We start from the raw sequence: 24,813 nt of genomic DNA on the forward strand, positions 1-24,813 counted from the left end.
GAGGGAGGTGTTCTGAAATATTGAGTTAACAATTATAGAACTGGTACAGTACATTTTTTCCCCACCCCACTTTCTGGGGGTGATGACCCCTGCCAAGGGAGAGATGTACTTATAATGGACTGGCCATCCCTCCTCTAGATTTCAGCATGAGGCAGGAATTCACCGAAAGAAAACTAGAAGGTTGTTTTGGAATATCTCACACAGGCTGTAGCCTGCTTTAACCTGAGCTGCAGGCTGGGCCTCACTTACAAGTTCAGCCAATCAGGCGCCAGATGGTCCAGTTAAAAGACTTTCCCGTTCCATTCAGTGTCACAGCTGCGCGACATAGCAAACCAAGTGGACCGTGCTGCACTCCCTGCTGAACTGGTAAGTGAGGTCCAGGATGACTGTGTTTTTTTTTCTCCCTGAACTCCACAGGTATTCAGTGAGTCTGTGGATTAGCCTAACCTGTTTGTGTGGGCATCCAATTTCAGGCATGCTTTGCCCTACTATTTACAGTGTTGCAAAAAATATAAGGATTGTGGTTTTGGTTCTGTCAGTGTGCATGCTTTTCAGAGTAGTTGGATCAGTTTATAATGGACCAGAGACTTATGTTCTGTTGGGTTTTACTTTTCCACTAAAATGTTAGTTAATGATTAATGTTACTAGAGAAATGTTTAACGAACAGCATGAAGAATCAAAGGGGCCCCAGTTATTACCGTGAGCACCTGCCTCAACTTGTAAACCTTCATGTTTTCTTGAGAAATGCAGTGGCAGAGTAGTATCTCCTCTTGCATTCCTCTCTTTATGGTGCTTTTGTGCTATTGGGGCCTCTGACAGGGTATTGGGGCCTCTCCCTTTAATGGGGATGCATGAAAAAACCCATCTATTACAGCATTTTATACCAACTTCTGTTCATAGTTATTGAAGTAGCTTGATCCTTTGTTTGATTTGACATATTATATAGCATGAACTGCAGCGGCAGGCGGCATCCATCCTTGGTGAGTCTGACGCCGTTATATGCTGTTCAGAAAATAAGCTGGAATAATTGGCTGCAACAAAAACCATCACCAAGACCAAAGTTGTGTACCGATGACAGAGTTGTGTACCGATGACAGATTTGTGCACCAAAGACAGTGTTGTGCACCAATTACAGAGTTGTGTACCGATGACAGAGTTGTGCACCAAAGACAGAGTTGTGCACCAAGGACAGAGTGTGTACCTATGACAGAGTTGTGCACCAATGACAGAGTTGTGTACCGATGACAGAGTTGTGCACCAATGACAGAGTTGTGTACCGATGACAGAGTTGTGCACCAATGACAGAGTTGTGTACCGATGACAGAGTTGTGCACCAGGGACTTTATTGGGACATTTGTGACTGAGTGGAGCTTTACTTCTCTTCTCTCGATGCTTTGCGTAAAAGAATGGCATGGAGAGGGAAGTAGTGAGTACTGGGCATCCAGGCCATCTTGCTGCGTGTTGTTATTCAGGCCATCTTGCTGCTTGTTGTTATCCACGCCATCTTGCTGCGTGTTGTTATCCAGGCCATCTTGCTGCGTGTTGTTATCCAGGCCATCTTGCTGCGTGTTGTTATCCAGGCCATCTTGCTGCTTGTTGTTATCCAGGCCATCTTGCTGCGTGTTGTTATCCAGGCCATCTTGCTGCTTGTTGTTATCCAGGCCATCTTGCTGCGTGTTGTTATCCAGGCCATCTTGCTGCGTGTTGTTTTCCTGCTTGCATTCATGCATTCCACAGGTGGATTCCATTACCATGGGCTTGGAGGGGGGGCATGGGAACACTGCCTTTAAGAAGGCTGTTAATGCCTACCATGCATTAGACCACTTCTAGACAACCAAAGTCTGGCAATCTCTCACATTTAACAACAATCTGTCCCCAGTCATGGGTTTTTAGTGTTAGAGGTGCATTCATATTTAAATTAAGCAAAGACTGGGAATTGTGTAGCTTCACACATTATGAAATTCAAACAGATTCTTTTGGAGATTTTTTTTATTTTAGCCCTCCTCATCCTGTCAGAAACTTACACATCAACATGCTGATGTCAGACAAAGGCAGCGCACCTGTTAGCTGTTGGCAGTGTAAGATTATAAATCGCATCATTGACTGCCAAGACTAAAGACTTACGATAATATTAAACGTTTGATTTTGTCAGAGCAATCGAGAGGAGAAAAGACTGCCACAAACTCAGTGGGAGCCGTCTAAATACAGTCTTACACTAATCGTAAGTTGTGATGGGGACGTTAAGACAGGCAAGAGTTTATTATGACTTCTAAGACTGAAACCGTTTTAAATATTATCTAGTGTAAGGCCAGCAAATGTTTCTGGGCTAGGGTCCCTTATCCTGGAAGTTGGAAAGCTGCAGGGTTTTCTGGTTTTCTGCTTTCAACTTAAAATTAGCAACCAGTGTGGACCCAAGACACCAAGGCGAGGGGATTAACTGTGTAATCAACCACTTTAATTAATCAACTGTGTAACACCAAATTGAGCCCACCTTTCAGCTCCACAGAGCCAGGAATGAGGATCTCTTTTGTAAAATATCTTCAGTTTTAATGAAATTCCTTTGAAATTGTTTTATTCATCCTGGTCTGTGATGAATGGCTCTTATTACAATATGTCAGTTTAATATGATCACATTCAATTGTTTATCACAATGCATTTATTAGATGTTTGGCTAAAAGTGATCAGGGATATCACTGCTTCAGTGTATGCGTATCTCTTTGTGTTATTCTGAGAGTGGGCTTCAGAACCCTGACCATCACATCTTGATATCTTATCATAGATCTCTCAGCTCAGTGTTTAGGACCACTTTCTGTATCACGAGGGGCACAGAGGCTGGGTGCCTGCTTAGACGCTGATAAGCTTTTTTTTTGAAAGCTTCTTCCAGTTTGTTTTACTGTATCCTTCCTCAGATAGCATGATTGGAAAGCAAATATTGGAAAGTACCCAGGTCAGCAGGTTTATAACCATAGAGGTGTAAGCTGGGTGACGAAGGCTACACAATGCCGACACTAACAAAACAAAACAAAAAAAAAATTCATTACTCTAACACAACTTTGGAATGGACGATTACCCCAACTTGTTCAGACAGGAGTGATCAGATATACGTCCAGCTAACTCAATCAGGGTTTACTGACTGCACTACACGGTGAAACTCCCAGCGGTACTGAATAGTTTTTCAGCCATACGTAACAGTCATTAAGGAAATGTCTGCCATTACATAGAGGTTCAAACCTTCAGGATTTAGAGAGCAGAGGAAACACGACACCTACCAGCTGGACATGCCCAGCACTGTTCAAAGGCATATTTTTAACACTCGAGGCAAATGGCGGACTTGCGTATAAAGTTAAGGCGCGGTTAACTTTTATGGGAAAAAGGTGAAGAATTTCCTGGTTTTTTTTTTACAAATGAAAAGTTGTTACAATAAAAACAGGTTTTACAAGCAAGTGCTGGTCATTAACATGACCACACCCACACTTGGTGGGGGGGGGGGAGTGGTGGTGGTTACCTGGGGTCGGGGGTGCGGGCTGATGGTGCTGTTGTGATCCTGTGCGGGGCAATAAAAGACCTGGAGCAGTAAAACAGCAAAAATGATATCTTTGAATGCCACAACAGCAGGGCCAGCCCTATAAACGTGAATGTCTCTGACTGAGTCACTGATTGATGAAGTTACACCATTGGTCGGCCGGTCCAGCCATATACTAGGTTTTGACCTGGTTTTGTTCTTTCAGACACTATGAAGATCGCATCTTTTAACATCCAGAAATTTGGGCTACATAAAATATCTGACCCCACTCGTCTATCCATTCTTGTAAAGGTAAAATACATGCTTTCTTGTATAGCTACTGTCTTATTTTCCGGTAGATCAGTTTTCTAAACCTAAATTTTTAACCAAGGTCTGCAATTTGTTTTCATGTCTTTACATTAACATAAAAGAATGAACTTTTATTTACTAATGATCTTTCTGTATGATGAGGCACTGAGTTATAATGAATAAATTCCTGTAGGATTAACCACTAGTAAATAGAAAACATGCAATATATCATGCAATAGAAATCCTTTTCATGTTTGGATCTCCACCACTTCCCTCTAGATTGTGTCACGCTATGACATCATTGTGATTCTGGAGGTGGTGGACGTAAGTGGAAACTCAGTCGACAGGTTCTTGAAGGAGCTAAACAAGTAAGTGAATCCAGAAATACCAACAAAAAAAACAATTTGACACATATTGCCCTGCCGGGACATTGTATAAATGAAGTTTCACTGGGTACATTTTTAAAAATCTAACCTCACAAATGGGGAGAGATGGAGCACACAAGAACACATCTGTGATGTCCTCTTAAGAACCACAGCTCTCCTCATTCTTCAGCTTGGTAGTTGTCTTTTCCCAGGCGAGATTCCCTTCATTCTGGGCTAATGAATCTGTTCCATTTGGGGTTGTTCTTTCCTTTTTGAGCACATAAGTATGGATTATCAAATTAAGGTGATTTTCAAATCACAGTGGATGACTGTACCCCTTCCCCTCTTGCAGTGTGAACAGTATACATGTGCCGTATGTCATGTAGGTGAAATGGAATCTCAGCATGTGGGGACTTGTATTCCACTCCTGATGGTTTTGTGTACTTGTCTCACTACAGGATGAACCAGAAACACCCCTACACCTTGAAAATAAGCAGCCGCTTGGGAAGGTCCAGGTACAAGGAACAGTTCATGTTTCTTTACAGGTAAAGTTCTGTTGGGTACCTGACTGCTTCCACTCTATAAGCCACAGACAGGCAAGTCCTCAACTCCGAGAGATTCCTTAGTCTTATTGCTCCGCTCCATACATCACCCTGTACTTCTGGACTGTATTGGACTTTGCTAAATCAATACAGAAATTTCTGATTCAAACCCATGACTATGTCATATCAGCTGAGTTAAAAGCATGTAACATAAGTTCATTTTGAACAACATAGGCATAGTACATAAGTCAATTGCATGTTTTGACTCCTGTATGTAAGCAGTTATGATTTGGTAAAAACAAAAAAGCCCCCTGAAAAAAATTCAATAGTTCCATTTTGGCTCATTAGACCTCTTGGATTAATCCCTTCTTGGATCATAATCCACTTCCATTTTGCCCTTGAATATATTTGAATGCTGTAAGTTTTTTTAGAAGGCCATCAATGAGAGAACAACAATTTAGATGTTGTTCAATGAGAGCAGCTCTAAACTGATAATGTTTTCTAACAAAACGGGGTTCCTTTAAAAAACTGGCGCTGGTTGTAATGTACATCTCCATCTCCACAAATCTTGAATAAAACCTGATGCATCTCAAAGAGTGCTCTGCAGCAGAATAGCAAGTTCCTCTCACAGGAATCATCTGTAGTCTAATCTATCAATGGAGAACAACCTTCCTGACCAAATACACCTGCCACATGTTCTGTATACTTTTATGTTTGGACAATATTTTAGCAGGCTTACCACATCCTTATTAAGCAGAGTGCAACCACAGACATATGAACTTCAGAGTTACCAACTGACAAACAGGGTTTGAACCTGCAAGAAGCATTTTAAAGCTCCTTATTACAGACTTTATTTGTTACTATCACTGTTAAATTTTTTGAGGATACACAATTTGCCTTACAGAGATTTTGAATCAAAGTGAAACAGTACTTAAAATACATTCATAGAAAAAGTTATGAATCGGGAAAATAGTGATAATGATTAAAAGTAAAAAAGAACAATACCAAACTAATACATAGTGAAAAGCAAGTGTATGCATTTTAAAAGAAAAACGCTGAATTTGCTGCTCTAATAAAGACATTCAGAGTCCAGGAGCCTTAGCTAAGAAAGCAGGGTTCTCCTTGGGTTTCTAGAGTGGACTATGGAACAGTTGAGAGCTTCATTACTGTTATATGGGGTGGGAAAAGCTCTTCAATATAATCAAGGGTCAATCCAAGAATTGCTTAAAAAAAATGAACAAAGTTGTAAAATCAATTCTGAAAGCCATTGAAAGTCGGTGCAGAGATTCAAGGACTCAGTAATGAGAGTTCTCTTGTGGTTCCGCATCACAAGTCTTGCGAATGAACATGGTACCGGTATCAGGTGTGTGGAATAGACAGGTAAGGAGTTACAACAGTTGAGCTGAGGTGAAATAAAAGGATGAATACCTTCTCACAATATCACTGAGAGACAAAAATGAACACATCTTAGGCATGTTTCACAACTGGTCATGACATGTTTGTATTAACTCTTTAGTGTGAAGCTCAAAATTCATACTTTAAAAATGACTTTCAAAGCCAGATCGTGTTGACTATGACTTAGCAGCTCTGCAGGGCAATGCCTGATTGGCTACAGTGTTGCCCAGAGGGAGGCAGGTTTCTATAAAATGGGCGTGTCACTGCTCCCTAGCAACTCCTGCTGGTCGAACCAGAATAGAGCAGCACTTCTCCTGAGCTGCCCATGAAGTGTCTTTCTCTGGCTCATGTCATGTCATGACTTGCCAACTCGGAACTCAACACATAGATACAGGGACACCTGGAGGGTAACTGTTGAAATTCAGCATGACAAACATTCCAGGCCCTAATAACACAATAATGCTAATATATTCTTGTGTGGAAGGGATGGTTTGGTCGATTTAGTGGGTTCCTACCAGTATGAAGATAACCAGGTGGGAGATGAGGATGCATTTGCCCGAGAGCCATATATTCTTCGCTTCACCTGCCTGAACACAGGTAAGAAACAATTCAGACTAACAAAACATTTTACAGTATTGGAATGTGTACAGTACAGTGTGCATACCAGTGGAGCCCCTATGAAAAAGAACAAATTAACCTAATGAATTAACCGAATGAGTCTGTTCTTTTGTATGGAGCATGCATAAACAGCAAGACAACTCAGATGGCTAGTACGGCTGATCGTGTATCGCTGTTTCCCATGCCTTGTACATGCTGCATGCTACATGCTAACCCCTAAGCTCTGCCAGAGCTCCTAAGCTGGCATGATGGCTGCCAGAGAACATCAAAAATCTCCCATCACTCGTGTTTTAAATAGGTTATAATTAGTTACCTTGGTTACGTGATGATGCACGATGCATTGTTGGACTTATTTTATTATCATGTATGTATCTACTGACATTGCTGGATGATGGGTCTAACAAGCGCTAAATTCCTTGGTGTAGTCATGTGGCCTGAGATTAAGAACTGAGTCAAAGCTGTACCGGCACTCCCTGGGATGAGACAGGGAGACAGCCGGCCATAGTGTCACTCCCTGGGATGAGACAGGGAGACAGCCGGCCATAGTGTCACTCCCTGGGATGAGACAGGGAGACAGCCGGCCATGGTGTCACACAGGATAGGACGATTTAGTCTGGAAGGCTCCTCCCACCTCACTGAGCATCACCTCTGTGCCCTGGCCAATTGGATGGCTGCATTCTGCCAACCATGCATGGCGTGCAGCGCAGCGAGTCCCTAATTTAGGCCTGAGGATCTCGGCCCTGGCTGTGACTCTGAACTCATTTCATTTTCCACAAAAAAGGTTTCGTTTCAGTGACCAGGGGTCCACCTTTTCAGCAATTACAACTCAAGCGATTTTACCTGCTCGTCCAGTGGTAACCAAACTGGTTCCTGGAGATCTACTCTCATGTAAGTTTTCATTTCAACCCTAATTTGGCACACTCAACTGTATTAATTAGCAGCTCAAAAAATCTCTAGCTATTGAATGAGGTGTGCTTTCTTAGGGTTGGAGTGAAAACCTACAGCATGTTAAATCTCCAACAGTGCTGGTTACTACTGTGCTAGTCTTTGATATAATGATTTCTAACAGAATCATTTCTCATACAGCTCTTTACAGAGAATGAATGCTGACCTTAATGACTAAATGTGTTCTCATATGAATATGAAATATTATTCATAGTGTGCATGGCTATTTCTGACATAATATGGCTTTAATATACACAATTGGTAATTAAAGTGTCTAAGTGCAGTTAATGTTTTGTTACCATTCTGAGATGGAAATAAAGGTTAGAATGAAATCCAGCATCACAGTGGGTCCCCAGAACCCAGTTTGTCCACAGTGTCACAAGGGGAATTCAAGGAGTGGACCCAAGTGCTGAGAGAATACCAGGGAATAAAAATCAAAAGGTCTTTACATGAGCAAAGGCAAAAATTGGAAATAGGGAACTTAAATACACAAGACAACACCTGTAGGCAATAATGAGCAGCCATGAGAAAGCGAACATAAGCTAATAATCTAATCATCACAAACAATTAACTCTTAAAGAGACATGAAACACAAGGACAAAGGAAAACTGGCGGCCTCTGGTGGACAACAGGGGTAGCTTGTGACACACAGCTCAAGTGCAATGGCTGCACAGCCCATCTGGCTGACTGCTGCAGTAATGAAAGCAGCCCTTGGCGACACATGTGTTCCACATTAATGGAAGGTGTTGCAGTAATGGGCCAAAACATATGAATGAGCCATCTGACTTTGGAAAACAAATATACTAAAGGAATAGATTTCTTAAAACCCTAATTTACTCCTTTTCTAGAATAGCTGTGTCCCAACCCTTATTTTATAGATCTAATGCTGCCTATTGCTCTTTATCTGAATCGGTTGCTTCATTTACGATGAAATGACTAGAACCAATAGAAGCCTTTGATGTATGCGAGCCAGTTAAATGGTTTAAAAGCGGGGTGTCAGATATCAGTCCTGGAGGCCCACAGTGTCTGCTGGTTTATGGTGTTTTAGGTTTCAATGCTTAATTTAAGTCAGTGACAGACTGTAAAGTCCATGGACCTTGTTTCCATGGTATAAAGTGACTTATTTTTCAAAAGAAACCACAAAGCCTGTGGACACATACCTATTAAAAGTATTTTACTTTAAATCACCTCTCACAGAGTACGCATGGTCCTGATTGGAACACTGGACATTAACTGTGTTTGAAGGATTTTCTCTGAATTAGTAGTTTATTTTACACTTTTTGTTACAATGAGTTAACAGCAATATATGTAAACACACTTTACTCAGTAACATATACTTGGTACACAAAAATATATTTGACATAAACAAACCTTACATGTAACTGCAGGAAGTTGTTTTTGGAGTGCGTAATTGTCTGCAAACAGTTAAAAACATTACAGATTATTTAGTGAGCTCCATAATGTTTGGAAAAAAGATTTTTTTTCTTGATCTGGCTCTGTCCCACAGTTTTAGATAATCAAGCAATTGGTTAAAGTGCAGATTCTCAGCTTTTATTAAAGGGTATTTTATACGTTTTGGTTTCACCATTTAGAAAAGTCTGAATTTTCCATTTCCTTTGTTTTTTCAGAATCGCTTGTGGCAGCCATGTTTTTTATCCAATTGTGTCCAAAATTACTGCACATTGATGCCATAGCACTGCCTTATGTTCCACCAAATGATTAACACAAGGATGACTGACGTAGCCTCATTTACATATTTTGTTATTTATGGAACTGATTAATTTGCATGTTGCAGGGTTGTTTTTTGATGCGGGGACTTTTCCTTTTCAAACATGCTAGGAACCAGAACAAACATGCTACGCACAAATTTTTCTATAAAGAGGTTTATGAGAAGATTTTGTTTTGTGTTATTCACAAAATTCAAAATGGCGGAAAATCTAATGGACACATCTTTCCAACTTTCACTTGATTTTGTTTGAAGAGGCAGACCTGGCGGTGTGTTTTCTGTCTCTGCGACAAAAAGTTGAAAAGTTACGGCCTCTCAAAGTTTTGAATTTGACTGCTTGTTACAGCACCTCAGGATTTTTTGCATCAAAATTTCTGTGAGGGTGTGGCTTTGGTTCTTCTACATACTGGCCAAATCTTATGAAAAAGCAACAAAAGTTTGAAGTACTCCATTGCCATTTTTCTGGAAAAGGGAGAAGGGCAGAATAATAACTGTAGAAGAGAAATAACAATAACAATAGGGCTCCAGCCCCCTTCAGGTGCTTGCATCTTAATTAAGGGTGTGTGGAGAATGGTTTTGCGTGTGTGTGCGCAAGTGTGTGTGTGTGTGTGTTCGCATTTAGGTATTCATATGGTGGACCACAATGCACCTTGAAAATATGTCAAATTCCTTTCAAAATCAGGTTATGTGTAGGCTATGTGTTATGTGCTATGCTGCATGATTGGGTGTGCTGTTCACAGTGCTGAAGGACTTGGTGTTGATCCCCGTGCACACCAAGCCTGATGACTCAGAGAAGGAGCTGGACGAGCTGTACGACGTCTTTCTGACCGTGAAGGAGAAGTGGAAGACTGATGTGAGTGGAGGCCACAGGCCACACAACACTGGGCTTCATCACAAACCGCTCAGACCCACCAGACCACCTGAACCTGTGCATTCCTTCTGTCCTGTCTGATTCAGAACAGGAATTTCTAGTTGGTAATAGGGGGGTTTTTTCTGGTGCTGTATTGCAGTTCAGAACATACCGTCCCAAGTCATAGCCTTTCATGAATTTCCAAAAGATGCATCAAACTAGAACGTTTTCAACTTTCAGGGTTAAAATACGGAATTTAATAGCTGTAACAAACAAATCCGTGGGTAAAGCTTTGGATAAAAGCGCTGTATAAATGCAGTTCATTTACCATTTATTTACCATTTAAAGCTCTGGTCACAAGTGACATCACCATTCTAATAATGAACCTTTCATTAGACCACTGCCGTTTGGAGAGACACTAAAGGGAAATTTAATCAGAATGGCGAGTAAATTCAGTGGATTCAGCAAGTAATTGGTCAAAATAAATTGACCATTATGGATACATTTTTATCTATTGGTGATGTAGTGTTAACTATAGAATTCTGATACTGACAAGGTTGGCAACTATCATCATTTGACACATATGCTTTCATTTTAAATTATAACATGAGCACCATTCCACCTGCTTGAACAGGCATACGCAGAGTGAGGCTTAACCAAACCAGTCACAGTATTACTTCCTTAAAACATCAACATATACAACATATACTCATACTATATATTTCATATATATCATGCTATATATTTCCAAAGTGCTTTTGTGTTTACCTTGCTAAGCAGCATTTCTACTGGTATGTAGTACTATCTTGTTTGTTTATCAAATGTAATCTTATCAGAGTAAAATATATTCTGTCTGCTTTATAATGAACATTTTACTGTGCAGTTTTCCAAATAACTTCCCTTTCTCAGAATGTTATGATCCTTGGAGACTTCAACGCAGATGGTGGCTACGTCTCCAATAAGAAAATGAAGGGAATTCGTATCCGTAGTGACAAGAATTTCCATTGGCTGATTGGAGATGACGTGGATACTACAGCAAGTACAGGGAATGCCAACAGCTATGATAGGTGACTGTACAAATAGTGTTACATTTTTTAAGTGTATCAACCTTTTAAACGCATGCAACATTTTATCACTTATACACATAACCTGAGTGAACGCTTAGGTGAACGAACGATCTGCAGAATAATATCTAGAAATCTTACAGGATCGTTGTTTATGGAGATGACATGCTGAACGCTGTGGTTCCAAACTCTGCTCAACCTTTCAATTTCCAGAAAGCATTTGAACTGACAGAGGAAGAGGTGAGCTCCTCTTCAGCATTATATGAATTTCCCCATGTATTGTAAACACACGTTAAGGTCCTACAAGAGCAACCCTCAAGGCTGGGAGGGGGGTGGGCAAATGGTGGTGATGACCAACACAAACTCAGCTTGTGTCTGAAAGTGTGCAAAATCTGAGATGACTCCGACAGGCCTTCCTTTGCAGGCTCTTCATGTGAGTGATCACTACCCTGTGGAGGTGGAGCTGAAGACCCGTGGACCTAGCGGCCAAAGTAAAGGTAGCCCAAGTGCGGCAGTGTAGTATGATGGTTAGGGACCACAGTACAGAGCTTCTGGCCACTAACAGGGATTAATCAAGTTTGGGTCCCAGCTGGGTGTCCCTGGTCGCACCCCTGGGGCCAGGTAATCAACCTGAAGTGATGTCACTCTGTATTAGAGAATCTGCTGCAAGCCCAAGGGCATCGCCCGAAGCATACTCTACGCAAGCACGTGAACGCAGACGCTTCGAGCTACATGCCGGTTTCACGCACCATTGCGTTCTAAAACGTGTCACCTGAAATTCGTAGCGCAGCGCAAAACACAGTGTCAAGCGCCACAGAGAGGGGCGCTATAGCAGGCAACAAGAGGAAGCCGCCATATTCTTTGATTTGTGCCTTCTTCTGCTCAGTCTTTCATAACTTTCCTGGATCGCTCCCGTGAGGCGTTGAGTTTATTAGCTCCGCAGGGACGTAAGAATGAACGTTGAGTATGCGCAACCTGGCCGTGAATAGGCAGCGCATCGGTTCGGCGTTGTCATCTGCAGTCTTTTGCATACGTAGCATATGAGTGTGGCCTAAATCATGTAAATTCATCAAAACTGTTTCTGAAGAGACCTCGGTCCTCCTTCGCGAATACTGAGGGGGACGGAGAATTGTCCTGAGTAAAACCCAGAACCTTCCCGATTCTGGAACATGGACTGTAGTAAAACAAGCTCTTCCGAGTTTTACTCAGCGCAGTTATCCAGCCGACTCAGTAATCCTGCATCGTGAAACAGGGCCCAGTAGTCTGAAGAGAAGCTGGGAGCCTTGTTTCTACATTCTGCATGTGACACCCCACACAGAAACTGCAGTCTCAAACCCATTTACCCCACACTCTATTCATTCCTTCATGTGCAAAATTTCACATTAAATTTACAACACGTAAAACACTTTCCCACACTCACCCATGCCCAGTTTCGCCCATCTCTAATGAAACAGAACAGCAGACATTCGCATGGCAATGACAGGTACTGTGAATTAAGAGACAACACAATTGTGCTCTCAGGTTCTGGAGACCAACACCAGGCCCAGGTGAAAACGAACACAGACGATGAAGACGTGATGGAACTGAAGAGAGGGAACCTTCTGTTGGAACGAGAGAAGCTTAATTTGGAGATCCAAATGTTAAGGTTGCAGATTACTGACCTTGAAGCAAATAGAAAATAACAAGCGCAGGCAATTTTTTCAAGAATAAATTTGTATGATGCAGATGAAGCGATTGTTATCATTAATTCATGGAAATAACCCTAAAAAATGAAGGATCACTTGCTATTTTGCTGTTGTAGTTTTTAGCTCAGCAACAGTGAGAAAATTTCATCCAGTTACTGAACATTAAGGACACAAAGGCACAGTAGTTACAAAACTTTATTTCCAGGTTTTCTCATTACAATGACAACCAAAAAGAACAGTTGAAAGGTAACTTCTCCATTCCATTTTTTTTTAATTTAAAATTTTTTTTTTTTTTTTTTACAACGGACACAGGGAAGTACAGAGCGCATCTTGAGGGATTATGAGCAGAGCTTCAGACAGAACGCAGCTGCAGTCTGTCGGTGATGTCATCTCACTTTTTCCCAGACTTCTTGATTCCTCCACCAGCTACGGAGAACAAAACCAAAAAAGTCACAACTGATCAAAAGTTTTTATTTAAAAAATATGTCTCAACTTCGGAGGATTTTGCAGGCCTACGTATGGTTTATAATAACTACCTGCAATCACAGAAGGGCTGTAGCCAACAGTATCATTCAAATAAGCAGAAAAGGCCAAATTAAAATCTCAGGCAAAATTATCACAACCGTCCACTATTGGCTGACAACAATATAAACAACCAGAGCCTGATACTTGTACCACCAGCTTGACAAGACAGCACTAAGATATCAACCAATATTACTCCAGATGAATAAGGTTGGAAGGACTCCTGTTCAAATAAAAAGAATATATACTTTGGCATTTAAGCTCTTGGCTCCCTTAATCCTTTTAAAATCAACCATCTATGCATATGCACGTGTTGAGGCGGTGTGATGTTCATATCTGTTAAAACCTACGCACAAAATGGAGCACACACAACCATTTCTGCCTTTCACTCGCCTCAAGCCAAAAGGGCAGTGGTCTGGTGGTACTTCGCAGGTAATGCGCTTGCGGATGAGGGGGTGAAAAACAGCGTCATGTGCAGTCAGTGTGCAGACTGGCCTCAGATAAACAGGGTCAGTGTGCAGACTGGCCTCAGATAAACAGGGTCAGTGTGCAGACTGGCCTCAGATAAACAGGGTCAGTGTGCAGACTGGCCTCAGATAAACAGGGTCACGTGCAGACTGGCCTCAGATAAACAGGGTCAGTGTGCAGACTGGCCTCAGATAAACAGGGTCACGTGCAGACTGGCCTCAGATAAACAGGGTCAGTGTGCAGACTGGCCTCAGATAAACAGGGTCAGTGTGCAGACTGGCCTCAGATAAACAGGGTCAGTGTGCAGACTGGCCTCAGATAAACAGGGTCAGTGTGCAGACTGGCCTCAGATAAACGGGTCAGTGTGCAGACTGGCCTCAGATAAACAGGGTCAGTGTGCAGACTGGCCTCAGACAAACAGGGTCACGTGCAGACTGGCCTCAGATAACAGGGTCAGTGTGCAACTGCCTACAGATAAACAGGGCATTGTGCAGACTGGCCTCAGATAAACAGGGTCAGTGTGCAGACTGGCCTGAGATAAAACAGGGTGCACGTGCAGACTGTCCTCAGATAAACAGGGTCAGTGTGCAGACTGTCCTCAGATAAACAGGGTCAGTGTGCAGACTGGCCTCAGATAAACAGGGTCAGTGTGCAGACTGGCCTCAGATAAACAGGGTCAGTGTGCAGACTGGCCTCAGATAAACAGGGTCACGTGCAGTCAGAAATATGAAAGTGATTGTCTAAAATGTGACTGTATGCTGTAGCATTAAGATTTGTCTTCACTGGAACTAAGGGGCCTTGCCCAAACCATGAAAAACAGCCACAGACCAAGGGGTGTCCAGATACTTTTGGTCATATAGTGTATAAGCCAGGTCCATGAGGTGCTTTGCTTCTAAAGAGAATGCAGAATGCCTGAATTTATATCCTGGGCACAGACCAATAAGAGCAACAGACAAGGACACAGAGGAATACTACTGCCATCTAGTGTCATATCTTTACTCACTGCAGACGTATTACAAAAAACCCGCCTGTTAAGACTTGAGGGCTTAATATGTTGTAAATGCCCTCAACTATGAACATTATGTTGTAAATACCACACAAAAGATTTAGGTTATTTTTTAATTAAAAAACCTACTTAATAGAAATTTTGACCAATGGAGATCACCATTATTTTAGACGTGCAATGCACTCTGGGTAGACGTAAAATGGTTAACTCAGTTGTTTTGTCCAGCAGTTGCAGTTATTAATGATGAAAAACATCAATACAATGCCACACAATTTGTTTGTGATGTGATACACAGGATATACAGCTAAACACCTTAGTGTATCAGCACATATTATCATTAGGGATTATGCATTTAAAGGAAGCATTATCACCGGCGCAAGTTCATATATACACAACGCGAATCAATAATAACGTTACGTCATTTAAATTAATGGGGATGATGTACACGTTTCAGTTTCACCAAAAACGATAGTCTGAACCATAATGTCGAGGGACTTTGAACGGCTGCTGCTAGATAGCAGAGCTCCTTAAAACCTTTCTGCCTCTGTTGGCGAGCAGTTTCTGCACAGACCATGGTTCCCACTCATTATAGGAAATCATTTTCCAGGACTTTTCAAGGACAATTTCCATGACTTCGACAGACATGAAACATGGACAATGGTAGCCCAAAGATGGTGGTGGACTGGGGGGGGGGGGCAATGTGCAAGTACCACAACAAAACTTTGTGCTGCCGTGTAATCTCAGCAGCTAATAAAAATGAGAAAAGCAGAGAAAAATACAGAAAAAATACAGAAAACTATGCAGTCTCAGATCTAAATATACTTTTTAATAGCTTGACTTTTAGCATAACCTACAATTTTACAGGACCTCACAAATATTTCCAGGACATTTTGTAAATTTTCTCATTTTCCAGGTGTTTTCCATGACTGGAAAACTAGTAGATAAATTTCCAAGTTTTCAAAGTTTTCCAGGCAGAGTGAGAACCCTGACAGACACATCTCTTATGCCCTACTCTCATCTCCTCTGCAGACACCATCTCTTATGCCCTACTCTCGTCTCCTCTGCACAACCTCTCTTATACCCTACTCTCTTCTCCTCTGCACAGACACCATCTCTTATGCCCTACTCTCCTCTCCTCTGCACAGACACCATCTCTTATACCCTACTCTCCTCTCCTCTCCTCTGCACAGACACCATCTCTTATACCCTACTCTCCTCTCCTCTGCACAGACACCATCTCTTATACCCTACTCTCCTCTCCTCTCCTCTGCACAGACACCATCTCTTATATCCTACTCTTATCTCCTCTGCAGACACCATCTTATGCCCTACTCTCGTCTCCTCTGCACAGACACCATCTCTTATACCCTACTCTCGTCTCCTCTGTACAGACACCATCTCTTATACCCTACTCTCCTCTCCTCTGCACAGACACCATCTCTTATACCCTACTCTCCTCTCCTCTCCTCTGCACAGACACCATCTCTTATACCCTACTCTCCTCTCCTCTGCACAGACACCATCTCTTATACCCTACTCTCCTCTCCTCTCCTCTGCACAGACACCATCTCTTATACCCTACTCTTATCTCCTCTGCAGACACCATCTTATGCCCTACTCTCCTCTCCTCTGCACAGACACCATCTCTTATACCCTACTCTCCTCTCCTCTGCACAGACACCATCTCTTATGCCCTACTCTCTTCTCCTCTGCACAGACACCATCTCTTATGCCCTACTCTCGTCTCCTCTGCACAGACACCATCTCTTATACCCTACTCTCCTCTCCTCTCCTCTGCACAGACACCATCTCTTATGCCCTACTCTCGTCTCCTCTGCACAGACACCATCTCTTATGCCCTACTCTCCTCTCCTCTGCACAGACATCTCTTATGCCCTACTCTCGTCTCCTCTGCACAGACACCATCTCTTATACCCTACTCTCCTCTCCTCTGCACAGACACCATCTCTTATACCCTACTCTCTTCATCTCTGCACAGACACCGTCTCTTATGCTCTACCCTCGTCTTCTCAGGCCTTCGATCTTCACCGTTTCAATTTATTTCATGAGGGCTGTCCTCGGTGCTTTCCTGCTGAGTAATGTCCCGCTCTGGCTCAAATCGAAAGGCTGAACAGAACACATTTTCAATGCGGCTCAATGAACAAGAGCCATGGACAGAAGACCCGTGCAACCATTTGACGTCACTACCCAGACTGCATTGCGACGGTAATAACAATGGCAACCTATGAGTTCAAGGATTTTTACATTTTTTAAAATAAATAAAATGTGTTTTTTTGACGTATTTATATGACTGAAGGCATGTATATTTCACACACACACAGTACTGTGCAAAAGTCTTAGGCAACCTAAATTTTTAAATATAATACATAGTATATATTTGGTCTTAGATATTTATTTTTTGTTTTCTGCATTAGTGTGTCAGTAGAAAAGAGCAAATTTGAGATTTCCAAGCATGAATTTTGCATGAATACATTTTTGTATTTTGTTAAATAAAGTAATATTTTAAGTAATAGACTACTTTTCAGATAAAAACTTGATCAAGGGTCTCTGGGATTACCTGGAGAGCCAGAAGCAAGCAAAACAGCCAAAATCTGCAGAAGAACTGTGGCAAGTTCTCCAAAATGCTTGGAACAAAATACCAACCAATTTTCTTATAAAACTTCCGGACAGTGTACCTAAGATGTAGTTTTAAAGGCGAAGGGTGGTCACACCAAACATTGATTTTATTTAGTTTTTAACTATTTACTGCTCTTTATATTATTTTTTCGATATTTATAACCTTTCATTTCATTATTTTTGAAAGCATCTTAGCTGTACAGCATTTTTTTTTACAGGTGCCTAATACTTTTGCACAATACTGTATACTCTCAGACCTCTTGCACAAAACAGGAGATTTAACAATCCTGACTGATTATATGTATCACTTAATGAACACAGCAGGTTCTTTCTTACTTAGGGGACCTTTCCCAGCAGCCTTCGCCTTCATTGCCTCCAACTGTTTCTGTTCTTCCTTCTGTTTCTGTTTGAAGGCTACCTCATCCTGCAGGTAAAGAAGCGCAGAAGGCAGATGTACTGAATGATGGCCCATACAAACAGATCTACCGTTCAGATTCAAACATCATCATGCAGAATACATTCATTCAAGAAATGAACGCTTCCTTCAGATGTTAGGCCAACGGTGAATTCCAATACAGGTTTTAAAAGATTCAGATATCATACAATCATGAAATTGAGGAATTACATACATCGTCCATATCCTTTGACTGCTTCTTAGGTTGTTTTAAAGGTTTCTTCTTCCCACCTGAATTGTGAAGGAGGATTTCAAAAATAAAATAAACAGTGTAAATAGCTGGCAGACTATAGCTCCATACACACTGTATTTAAGTCGTAATGAGAATATATTTCAACAATTCATTTTAAAAAAAAGGTGAAAGCAGCACATCTTTAAATATTTCAAACACTCAGCTGGTGTAACGTTAGGTCTTGCAGATAGAAACACATACTGACTAACCTCGAAACGCTTTAGGAAACGCCTAGCCTCTACTCAACAAATACGATTATTGTACACTGCGCTTAATTAATTGCTAAGGTCTGACTGCCATTGGTAAAGCTACAGATTACCCAGTGCTCGGACCTATGCAAAGTTATTTTAATCTTAAATAGGTTACTCATTCTTGGACAATCTCAATAACGTGCCTCCAGAAGAGAGGACTGGGAGACAAAAACGCCACAATTTTTACAAATTGACGTTAATGTCTTCAGACCATCTCGCGACTTCGCGCACACTTTACCTAGAAATAGTTGGGTATATACAGGGATTATCAGCAAATGAAATGTTCATATCAGTCTTGAAGATTGGCATTATTAGCAAGCGGAGATGTTGCTAGCTAATTCTAAAAATAGAACAATGAATAGTAGATCCAAACAAAATACACGTGAACATATTAACAAGTGTAAACAAAAGTATAATCAGAAATGATTATTCTAATATTAAACCGACTTGCAACACGTGTATCAGGCGATTAGGGCCGAATTAATATTAGCTACACCGCATAATCTGACAGCACCAAGCGTCCACTTCTACTCCACCTTTACGATGTAATTAGGCCGCAGTTGATAATGCCCCAACTCCATCTAACCTTAGATGACGTCAGTTAAAACGCTATTTCAATAAAGGAATTTCCCGTTTTAACACTAATTAGAATACGGGGTTGAATCAGGGATGGAGAAATTGAACATGAACTGACTGCATCATAATAGCTAGCCATACCCCAAACTGTTAGCAAGCCAGTTTGCCAGCTAGCAATCTTAGAGATGAAATGTTCCACGCAATTAACACAGACAGCTCATGTTTTAATAACATGCACGTTTTTACTACAGTTAGAAGTAAAAAATAGTGTTTATGGTCCATGTAAAAATGAAATGATTTCATTATATTACCGTCTCTTCCAGACATGTCGGCGATTACTTCGGCAAACGCACTACAGTTAATTCCAAGCTCCGCGCTGTTAGGACCCAATGATTCTAACCGGAAAAAGGATGTCCATTACATGCCTGAGTACAATTTGACTGTCATGCTGGAGGAGCGAAAACGTAGGTTACTCTATGTGAAGTTCAGTTTGACGACACTGAGTAGCTAACCGGTATGTTAGTAGTTTTTTCTGTTTACATGGCTGCAGTGTGTCAGGCACTCCAATGACTAACAGTACAGTAACAGTACAGTAATAGCTAGCAAGCAATTTGTACAACGAAGGTTCGCTTGCTGGGTACATATCGGGTATATTTGCCAAAGGACACGAGTAACAACTCCTTGGCGACTAGGATTTAAGTTAATTTATTCGCTAGCTACTTATCAAAATTTGATTCTTCACCCGTTATCAACACGTATCACGATACCTTTATTTTGAGGCAATATTTATGACAACTTGTGTGATTTCCATGGTCTTCAGCTATTTTCATTCTGACCTTTTTTAGTTCATATAACGCTAATAAATGAGATACTTAACAAGCTATTTTATCTCCAAGACAATCCTCTTATCTTGTTTTGATAACAATCATTTATTCACGACAGAATTCTGTAATTATTTGCTTAGCTCTATGTCATACAAAATATAGCTTGCTAGCAGAACTAATTTACACTGTACAATATTGTCTGGCTGTCTGATCCAAGTTGATGGTGCCTTTCGAAATTGTGACTCTCTCAATCATACAGTTGTGTTAGGCTATATTTCGTTTGTACCAGGGTTGGTATTGGTTTTCTGTTCTACCGAACAGAACAGTGCTGAAACGGTACCGACCATAGACATATACGTCTATGGCACCGACTCTTCATGAGCGAATTGCGCAGTGCGCATGTGCGGGACGTACATTCATTTGTTTTCCGCGTTCCACCATTCATTTTGATATTCAAAGTTTAATTGTGCAATTCATTTTAAGAAATAAATGGCAACGACTATTGGCCTTGCCTTGTCAGATACAGCATACATTTCAAGCTTTTGCTATTATTTTTCTCTGCTGTACTTTGACCTGCGGACTTCAATTTCGTAACGTTAAATTGGACCAGCAAACCTGAATGTCTGCAGAGTAGTGTTAGAATGACTACAATGTGTAAATTATGGGGAAAACATCGGCAAGCCCTATGTTTTTCATATTTGGGCAATTCGCTATTAAAAAAGGTGTCGGCCGGAAAATATCTTTATGATTCTTAACCATGTCATGCTGTATGAGCTGTTGTATCTAAATTGATACGTAATTCGATTTCGACAGGTGTCCGCAGAAGTGTCCTTCGGCTCCACGGTGGCTAACGTAACGGTATTTTTCGATGAGATACAGGGGTGGTTTGATCTTATCACGGAGCTATGGCACAAGCTCTTACCTTGGTCGGTTCCCTGGCAAGGTTAAAGGGGAAATATTTGCCAGTAGAGGATACTGCAGTCCCCACCAAAGCCCAAAAGATGAAACCACTAAAACGGGGGCTGCTCAACATCGCGCAGTGGCAGCCCTGCAGAACTTCACAGAACTGGGACGGCAGTGGGGGCAGAACTTAGCGCGGACCGCCTCGGCCACGGGTAACTACTGGTGGGTAAAGTACGAAGAGTTTGTGGGCCTAAAAGAAGTGAGGGACGCCCAAATGAATGTAACAGAGGTAAGTCAATCGATCTTTATTACCATACACTGCCATATACAGGTTGTGACACAGTAGTTCACAATAGATATTTTTTTCCCTATTTAACCATTTTGGGAGAAAATGGAAATGATGAGCAGAACCCTTTAAAGGCAGTCAAACTGACCTCATAGAAAATGGTGGAATGCCAAAAAGTATAGCTCAACTTACATGGTGTGGTGTTTTATATAAGCTGTTTACCCAAAAACCTGTTAAAATGTTTCCTGGGGACTGTTGGTGATTCTTCTTGTTCAACCACATAGGCACTCTTCTATTTCATGCACGGGCTCCATAGCCTGGTGTTGAATCTGGACCTTTACAGTCTCGCCTGAGGTTGGCAGCCCTGCAGGCTGTAGCATGGATATGAGGGTTTGGGCTGCAGCATGGATATGAGGGTTTGGGCTGCAGCATGGATATGAGGGTTTGGGCTGTAGCATGGATTGGTGGGTTTTGGGTCTGTAGCTTGGATTGGAGGGTTTTGAGTCTGTAGCATGGATTGGAGAGCTTTGGGTCTGTAGTGTGGATTCCAGGGTTTTGGGTCTGTAGCATGGATTGGAGGGCTTTGAGTCTGTAGCATGGATTGGTGGGTTTTGGGTCTGTAGCTTGGATTGGAGGGTTTTAGGTGTGTAGCATGGATTGGAGGGTTTTAGGTGTGTAGCATGGATTGGAGGGCTTTGGGTCTGTAGCATGGATTGGAGAGCTTTGGGTCTGTAGCATGGATTAGAGGGCTTTGGGTCTGTAGTGTGGATTGGAGGGCTTTGGGTCTGTAACATGGATTGGAGGGCTTTGGGTCTGTAGCATGGATTGGAGAGCTTTGGGTCTGTAGTGTGGATTAGAGGGCTTTGGGTCTGTAGTGTGGATTGGAGGGCTATGGGTCTGTAGCATGGATTGGAGAGCTTTGGGTCTGTAGCGTGGATTGCAGGGTTTTGGGTCTGTAGCATGGATTGGAGGGCTTTGAGTCTGTAGCATGGATTGGAGAGCTTTGGGTCTGTAGCATGGAGTGGAGGGCTTTGGGTCTGTAGCATGGAGTGGAGAGCTTTGGGTCTGTACCATGGATTGGAGGGCTTTGGATCTGTAGCGTGGATTGGAGGGCTTTGGGTCTGTAGCGTAGATTGGAGGGCTTTGGGTCTGTAGCATGGATTAGAGGGCATTGGGTCTGTAGCATGGAGTGGAGGGTTTTGGGTCTGTAGCATGGATTGTGGTGGTATTCTTATCCGGGCACAATTGTGATATTAAGAGGTGACTCTTCTGAAGCGAAAGTTGGATTGCTATATATGTGCTGATTTAAAAGGAATGTAGCTTAACATCAGAGATAGTTCAGTTGGGTGTAAAAGGGCATAATTCCTATATTGAGCACTGGAAATGGATGTAAATACATTTAAATTTAAGCGGTCTGCACTTTATCCTCATATTCATTGTGATATGTAATATCCTGCTTGCCGGAGTACAGAGCCAAAACAACAGAAATAGTGTCGGTGTCCAAATACTTACGCACTGCGCGTGCCTCCTCAGGCGGAGAAGGCCTTCATGGTGGCGAGAGGGATGGTGCGCGAGGCCCATGTGGGTGTGGAGGCTCTGCAGGGGAGGCTGAAGGAGGTGCGAGACCGGCTGGACAGGGTGTCCCGCGAGGAGGCTCACTACCTGGAGCTGGCTACCCTGGAGCACAAGCTGCTGCAGGTGAGCACCACGTCCGGAGAACCACCGAGGTCTTCATGGTTACAGCATAGGTGACATCAGCGAGAGAAAGAATGAAGAGACCACAAGCAGTAACAGACCATTCGATACAATAGACCAGAAACCTAAATGAATGTAACTGAACGTGTTAATTGCAGAGTTGCATTTATTAATAAAGAACCAATCATTTTCAGTCTTGAAAAGTTGTGCCATCATCTTTACCTTCAAGCTTAGATGCCTGTTCAGACCAGCAAATTAATGGTCAGTTACTTCTTCTGTTACATTGAGATTGTGTATAGGTGGTGACTCAAGCCAGCTCACCTGCTAACCTGTGACATAATACTGAGTAAAACTTGGTAGAACCAATGAGCTTGCAGGACACCAGAATTCTGACAAACTGCAATCCCCCCCTCCAGACATTTCACAGGAGTCAAGGCCTAGTTTAAAGTCACATAAAAGAATGAATAGTTTCTGAGTCTCACCGCTGCCCCCTTGTGTGCGTGCAGGAGGAGCGGCGCCTGCGGACAGCCTATGAGAACGCGGAGGGGGCGGAGCGGGAGAGGTTCTCCCTGTTCTCGGCCGCGGTGCGGGAGAGCCACGAGAAGGAGAGAACCCGGGCGGAGCGCACTAAGAACTGGTCCGTCATCGGCTCCGTGCTGGGCGCCCTGATCGGCGTCATGGGCTCCACCTACGTGAACAGGGTCCGGCTCCTGGAGCTGAGGGGCCTGCTGCTGGAGGCCCAGAAGGGGCCTGTGAGCCTGCAGGAGGCCATACGGGTGCAAGCAGGCATGCACAAGGCCCAGCAGGAGGAGCTCAGGGGCCTTATCGACTCCCTGAGCGGGGTTCTGCGGGATAAGAGGACGGAGGAGGAGGACAGGACAGCTCCAGGCCCCGCCCTCGCCCCAAGCCCCACCCCCACCCCCACCCCCACCCCACAGAGCCCCTCCTCCAGTGCCTTTGAGTCCGCCCTAAAGGTGCTGCTGCTCTCCACCCAGAAGGCTCAAACTCTGATGGAGGGGCTCCAGCCACAGCTGAGACACCTGGAGGAGAGCGTGGGCAAAATGGAGTCCGAGCTCCAGGCCGTCAGGGCGTCGATAGAGACCCACTATGGTGCTGATAAGGTAGTTGTCAGTGCCCCGGACACACCGGTGTTGGTGTGCGAGACCGAGGACGTCATGCACGGGCTGGCCCAGACTGAGAAGAGGCTTGGGAACCAGATTAATAAAACCACCTTATACAACACAGTTCTGACATACACTGCTTTTGCTGTTACGGTACCTCTATTGTACATAATTTTCAGAGGCAGTTGATCAGTGTTGCTCCAGTAATCAATGTGCTAGCGCTATTAAAATAAATGAGCGAAAGTCAAATTAGAGCTGCTATTGCTTTTCTTCTTTGGTGTACAAGGGAAGCTGAACCATGCACTGACTAATAAAATGTTTCCAAAATAAAATATAAATAATGATATGGTGTCTGTGAAATTTATCAACTAACATATATGGCTCACCAAATTACTTGATTCATTTAGAATGTATTTGTTTTCACTATATTACAGTACCAATAGATCCATTGCATACCTGCGGTGACCATATTTATCATTCAGTGTGGCAGCCCTTCCAACATGTGGTAAACGTTCTGTGTAGACCCTCCAGCTATTGGGTTTCCTGTTCTGTCAAACTTCTTAACAGAAGTTCCGGTTTGTTACGGGAGTTTCTCGTGCTGTACTGCACTCAATAGTCACAATCTTTTACTTGTCTCTTAATTTTTAAAAGAGTAAATATTTAGGTTTTAATAGAGAAACGGACTGGTTGAAAAGTAATAAAATACAGAGCTGAGCATATAAAGCTGAGCATCTGTTGAGTTTACAGAAGCTGTGAAGGTGGGAACTTGCGCATCTTCATTTGCGTCCACGTCATGAAACCGTGAAGCTGTCAGTCAAGTGCGTCTGGCAAATGTTT

The 24,813-nt window shown here is 42.6% G+C and overlaps 3 protein-coding genes across 5 annotated transcripts; 2 read left to right on the forward strand and 1 right to left on the reverse strand.

Moving 5' to 3' along the window:
* Nucleotides 1-280: 280 nt before the first annotated feature.
* LOC135237580 (deoxyribonuclease gamma-like) lies at nucleotides 281-13,391 on the forward strand. 3 transcript variants are annotated; one of them, XM_064304839.1, is made up of 11 exons: nucleotides 318-366; nucleotides 947-980; nucleotides 3,729-3,814; nucleotides 4,091-4,179; nucleotides 4,635-4,721; nucleotides 6,598-6,710; nucleotides 10,143-10,255; nucleotides 11,162-11,319; nucleotides 11,460-11,556; nucleotides 11,741-11,813; nucleotides 12,838-13,391. In XM_064304839.1, the coding sequence occupies exons 3-11, from the start codon at nucleotides 3,734-3,736 to the stop codon at nucleotides 12,996-12,998; spliced, it is 972 nt and encodes a 323-aa protein (XP_064160909.1). In that variant the 5' UTR covers nucleotides 318-366; nucleotides 947-980; nucleotides 3,729-3,733; the 3' UTR covers nucleotides 12,999-13,391. The 3 variants fall into 3 exon arrangements, with proteins under 3 accessions (XP_064160908.1, XP_064160910.1, XP_064160909.1); XM_064304838.1 differs by lacking the exon at nucleotides 947-980 and having other exon boundaries at nucleotides 281-366; XM_064304840.1 differs by lacking the exon at nucleotides 947-980 and having other exon boundaries at nucleotides 281-366; nucleotides 11,741-11,807.
* tma7 (translation machinery associated 7 homolog) lies at nucleotides 13,179-19,596 on the reverse strand. The gene is made up of 4 exons (XM_064304841.1): nucleotides 19,459-19,596; nucleotides 18,264-18,319; nucleotides 17,971-18,058; nucleotides 13,179-13,427 (listed from the first exon to the last, which is right to left on the reverse strand). The coding sequence occupies exons 1-4, from the start codon at nucleotides 19,472-19,474 to the stop codon at nucleotides 13,393-13,395; spliced, it is 195 nt and encodes a 64-aa protein (XP_064160911.1). The 5' UTR covers nucleotides 19,475-19,596; the 3' UTR covers nucleotides 13,179-13,392.
* ccdc51 (coiled-coil domain containing 51) lies at nucleotides 19,527-24,320 on the forward strand. The gene is made up of 4 exons (XM_064304837.1): nucleotides 19,527-19,661; nucleotides 20,785-21,163; nucleotides 22,694-22,858; nucleotides 23,362-24,320. Exons 2-4 carry the CDS (start codon nucleotides 20,840-20,842, stop codon nucleotides 24,163-24,165), a joined length of 1,293 nt encoding a protein of 430 aa, XP_064160907.1. The 5' UTR covers nucleotides 19,527-19,661; nucleotides 20,785-20,839; the 3' UTR covers nucleotides 24,166-24,320.
* Nucleotides 24,321-24,813: the final 493 nt, after the last annotated feature.

Source organism: Anguilla rostrata, chromosome 13, assembly GCF_018555375.3.
Source record: "Anguilla rostrata isolate EN2019 chromosome 13, ASM1855537v3, whole genome shotgun sequence".
Classification (NCBI taxonomy): domain Eukaryota; kingdom Metazoa; phylum Chordata; class Actinopteri; order Anguilliformes; family Anguillidae; genus Anguilla; species Anguilla rostrata.

What these genes read in the sequence shown, in the direction of transcription:
- LOC135237580 (XM_064304838.1), top strand. Translation starts at nt 3,734, where the DNA reads ATGAAGATCGCATCTTTTAACATCCAGAAATTTGGGCTACATAAAATA. An exon ending in GTCTATCCATTCTTGTAAAG is followed by an intron (nt 3,815 to 4,090) that starts GTAAAATACATG and finishes ACTTCCCTCTAG; the next exon opens with ATTGTGTCACGCTATGACAT. An exon ending in TTGAACTGACAGAGGAAGAG is followed by an intron (nt 11,557 to 11,740) that starts GTGAGCTCCTCT and finishes CTTCCTTTGCAG; the next exon opens with GCTCTTCATGTGAGTGATCA.
- tma7 (XM_064304841.1), bottom strand. An exon ending in AGTCAAAGGATATGGACGAT is followed by an intron (nt 18,059 to 18,263) that starts GTATGTAATTCC and finishes CTTTACCTGCAG; the next exon opens with GATGAGGTAGCCTTCAAACA. An exon ending in TGCTGGGAAAGGTCCCCTAA is followed by an intron (nt 13,428 to 17,970) that starts GTAAGAAAGAAC and finishes TGTTCTCCGTAG; the next exon opens with CTGGTGGAGGAATCAAGAAG.
- ccdc51 (XM_064304837.1), top strand. Translation starts at nt 20,840, where the DNA reads ATGAGATACAGGGGTGGTTTGATCTTATCACGGAGCTATGGCACAAGC. An exon ending in CCCAAATGAATGTAACAGAG is followed by an intron (nt 21,164 to 22,693) that starts GTAAGTCAATCG and finishes GTGCCTCCTCAG; the next exon opens with GCGGAGAAGGCCTTCATGGT. An exon ending in TGGAGCACAAGCTGCTGCAG is followed by an intron (nt 22,859 to 23,361) that starts GTGAGCACCACG and finishes GTGTGCGTGCAG; the next exon opens with GAGGAGCGGCGCCTGCGGAC.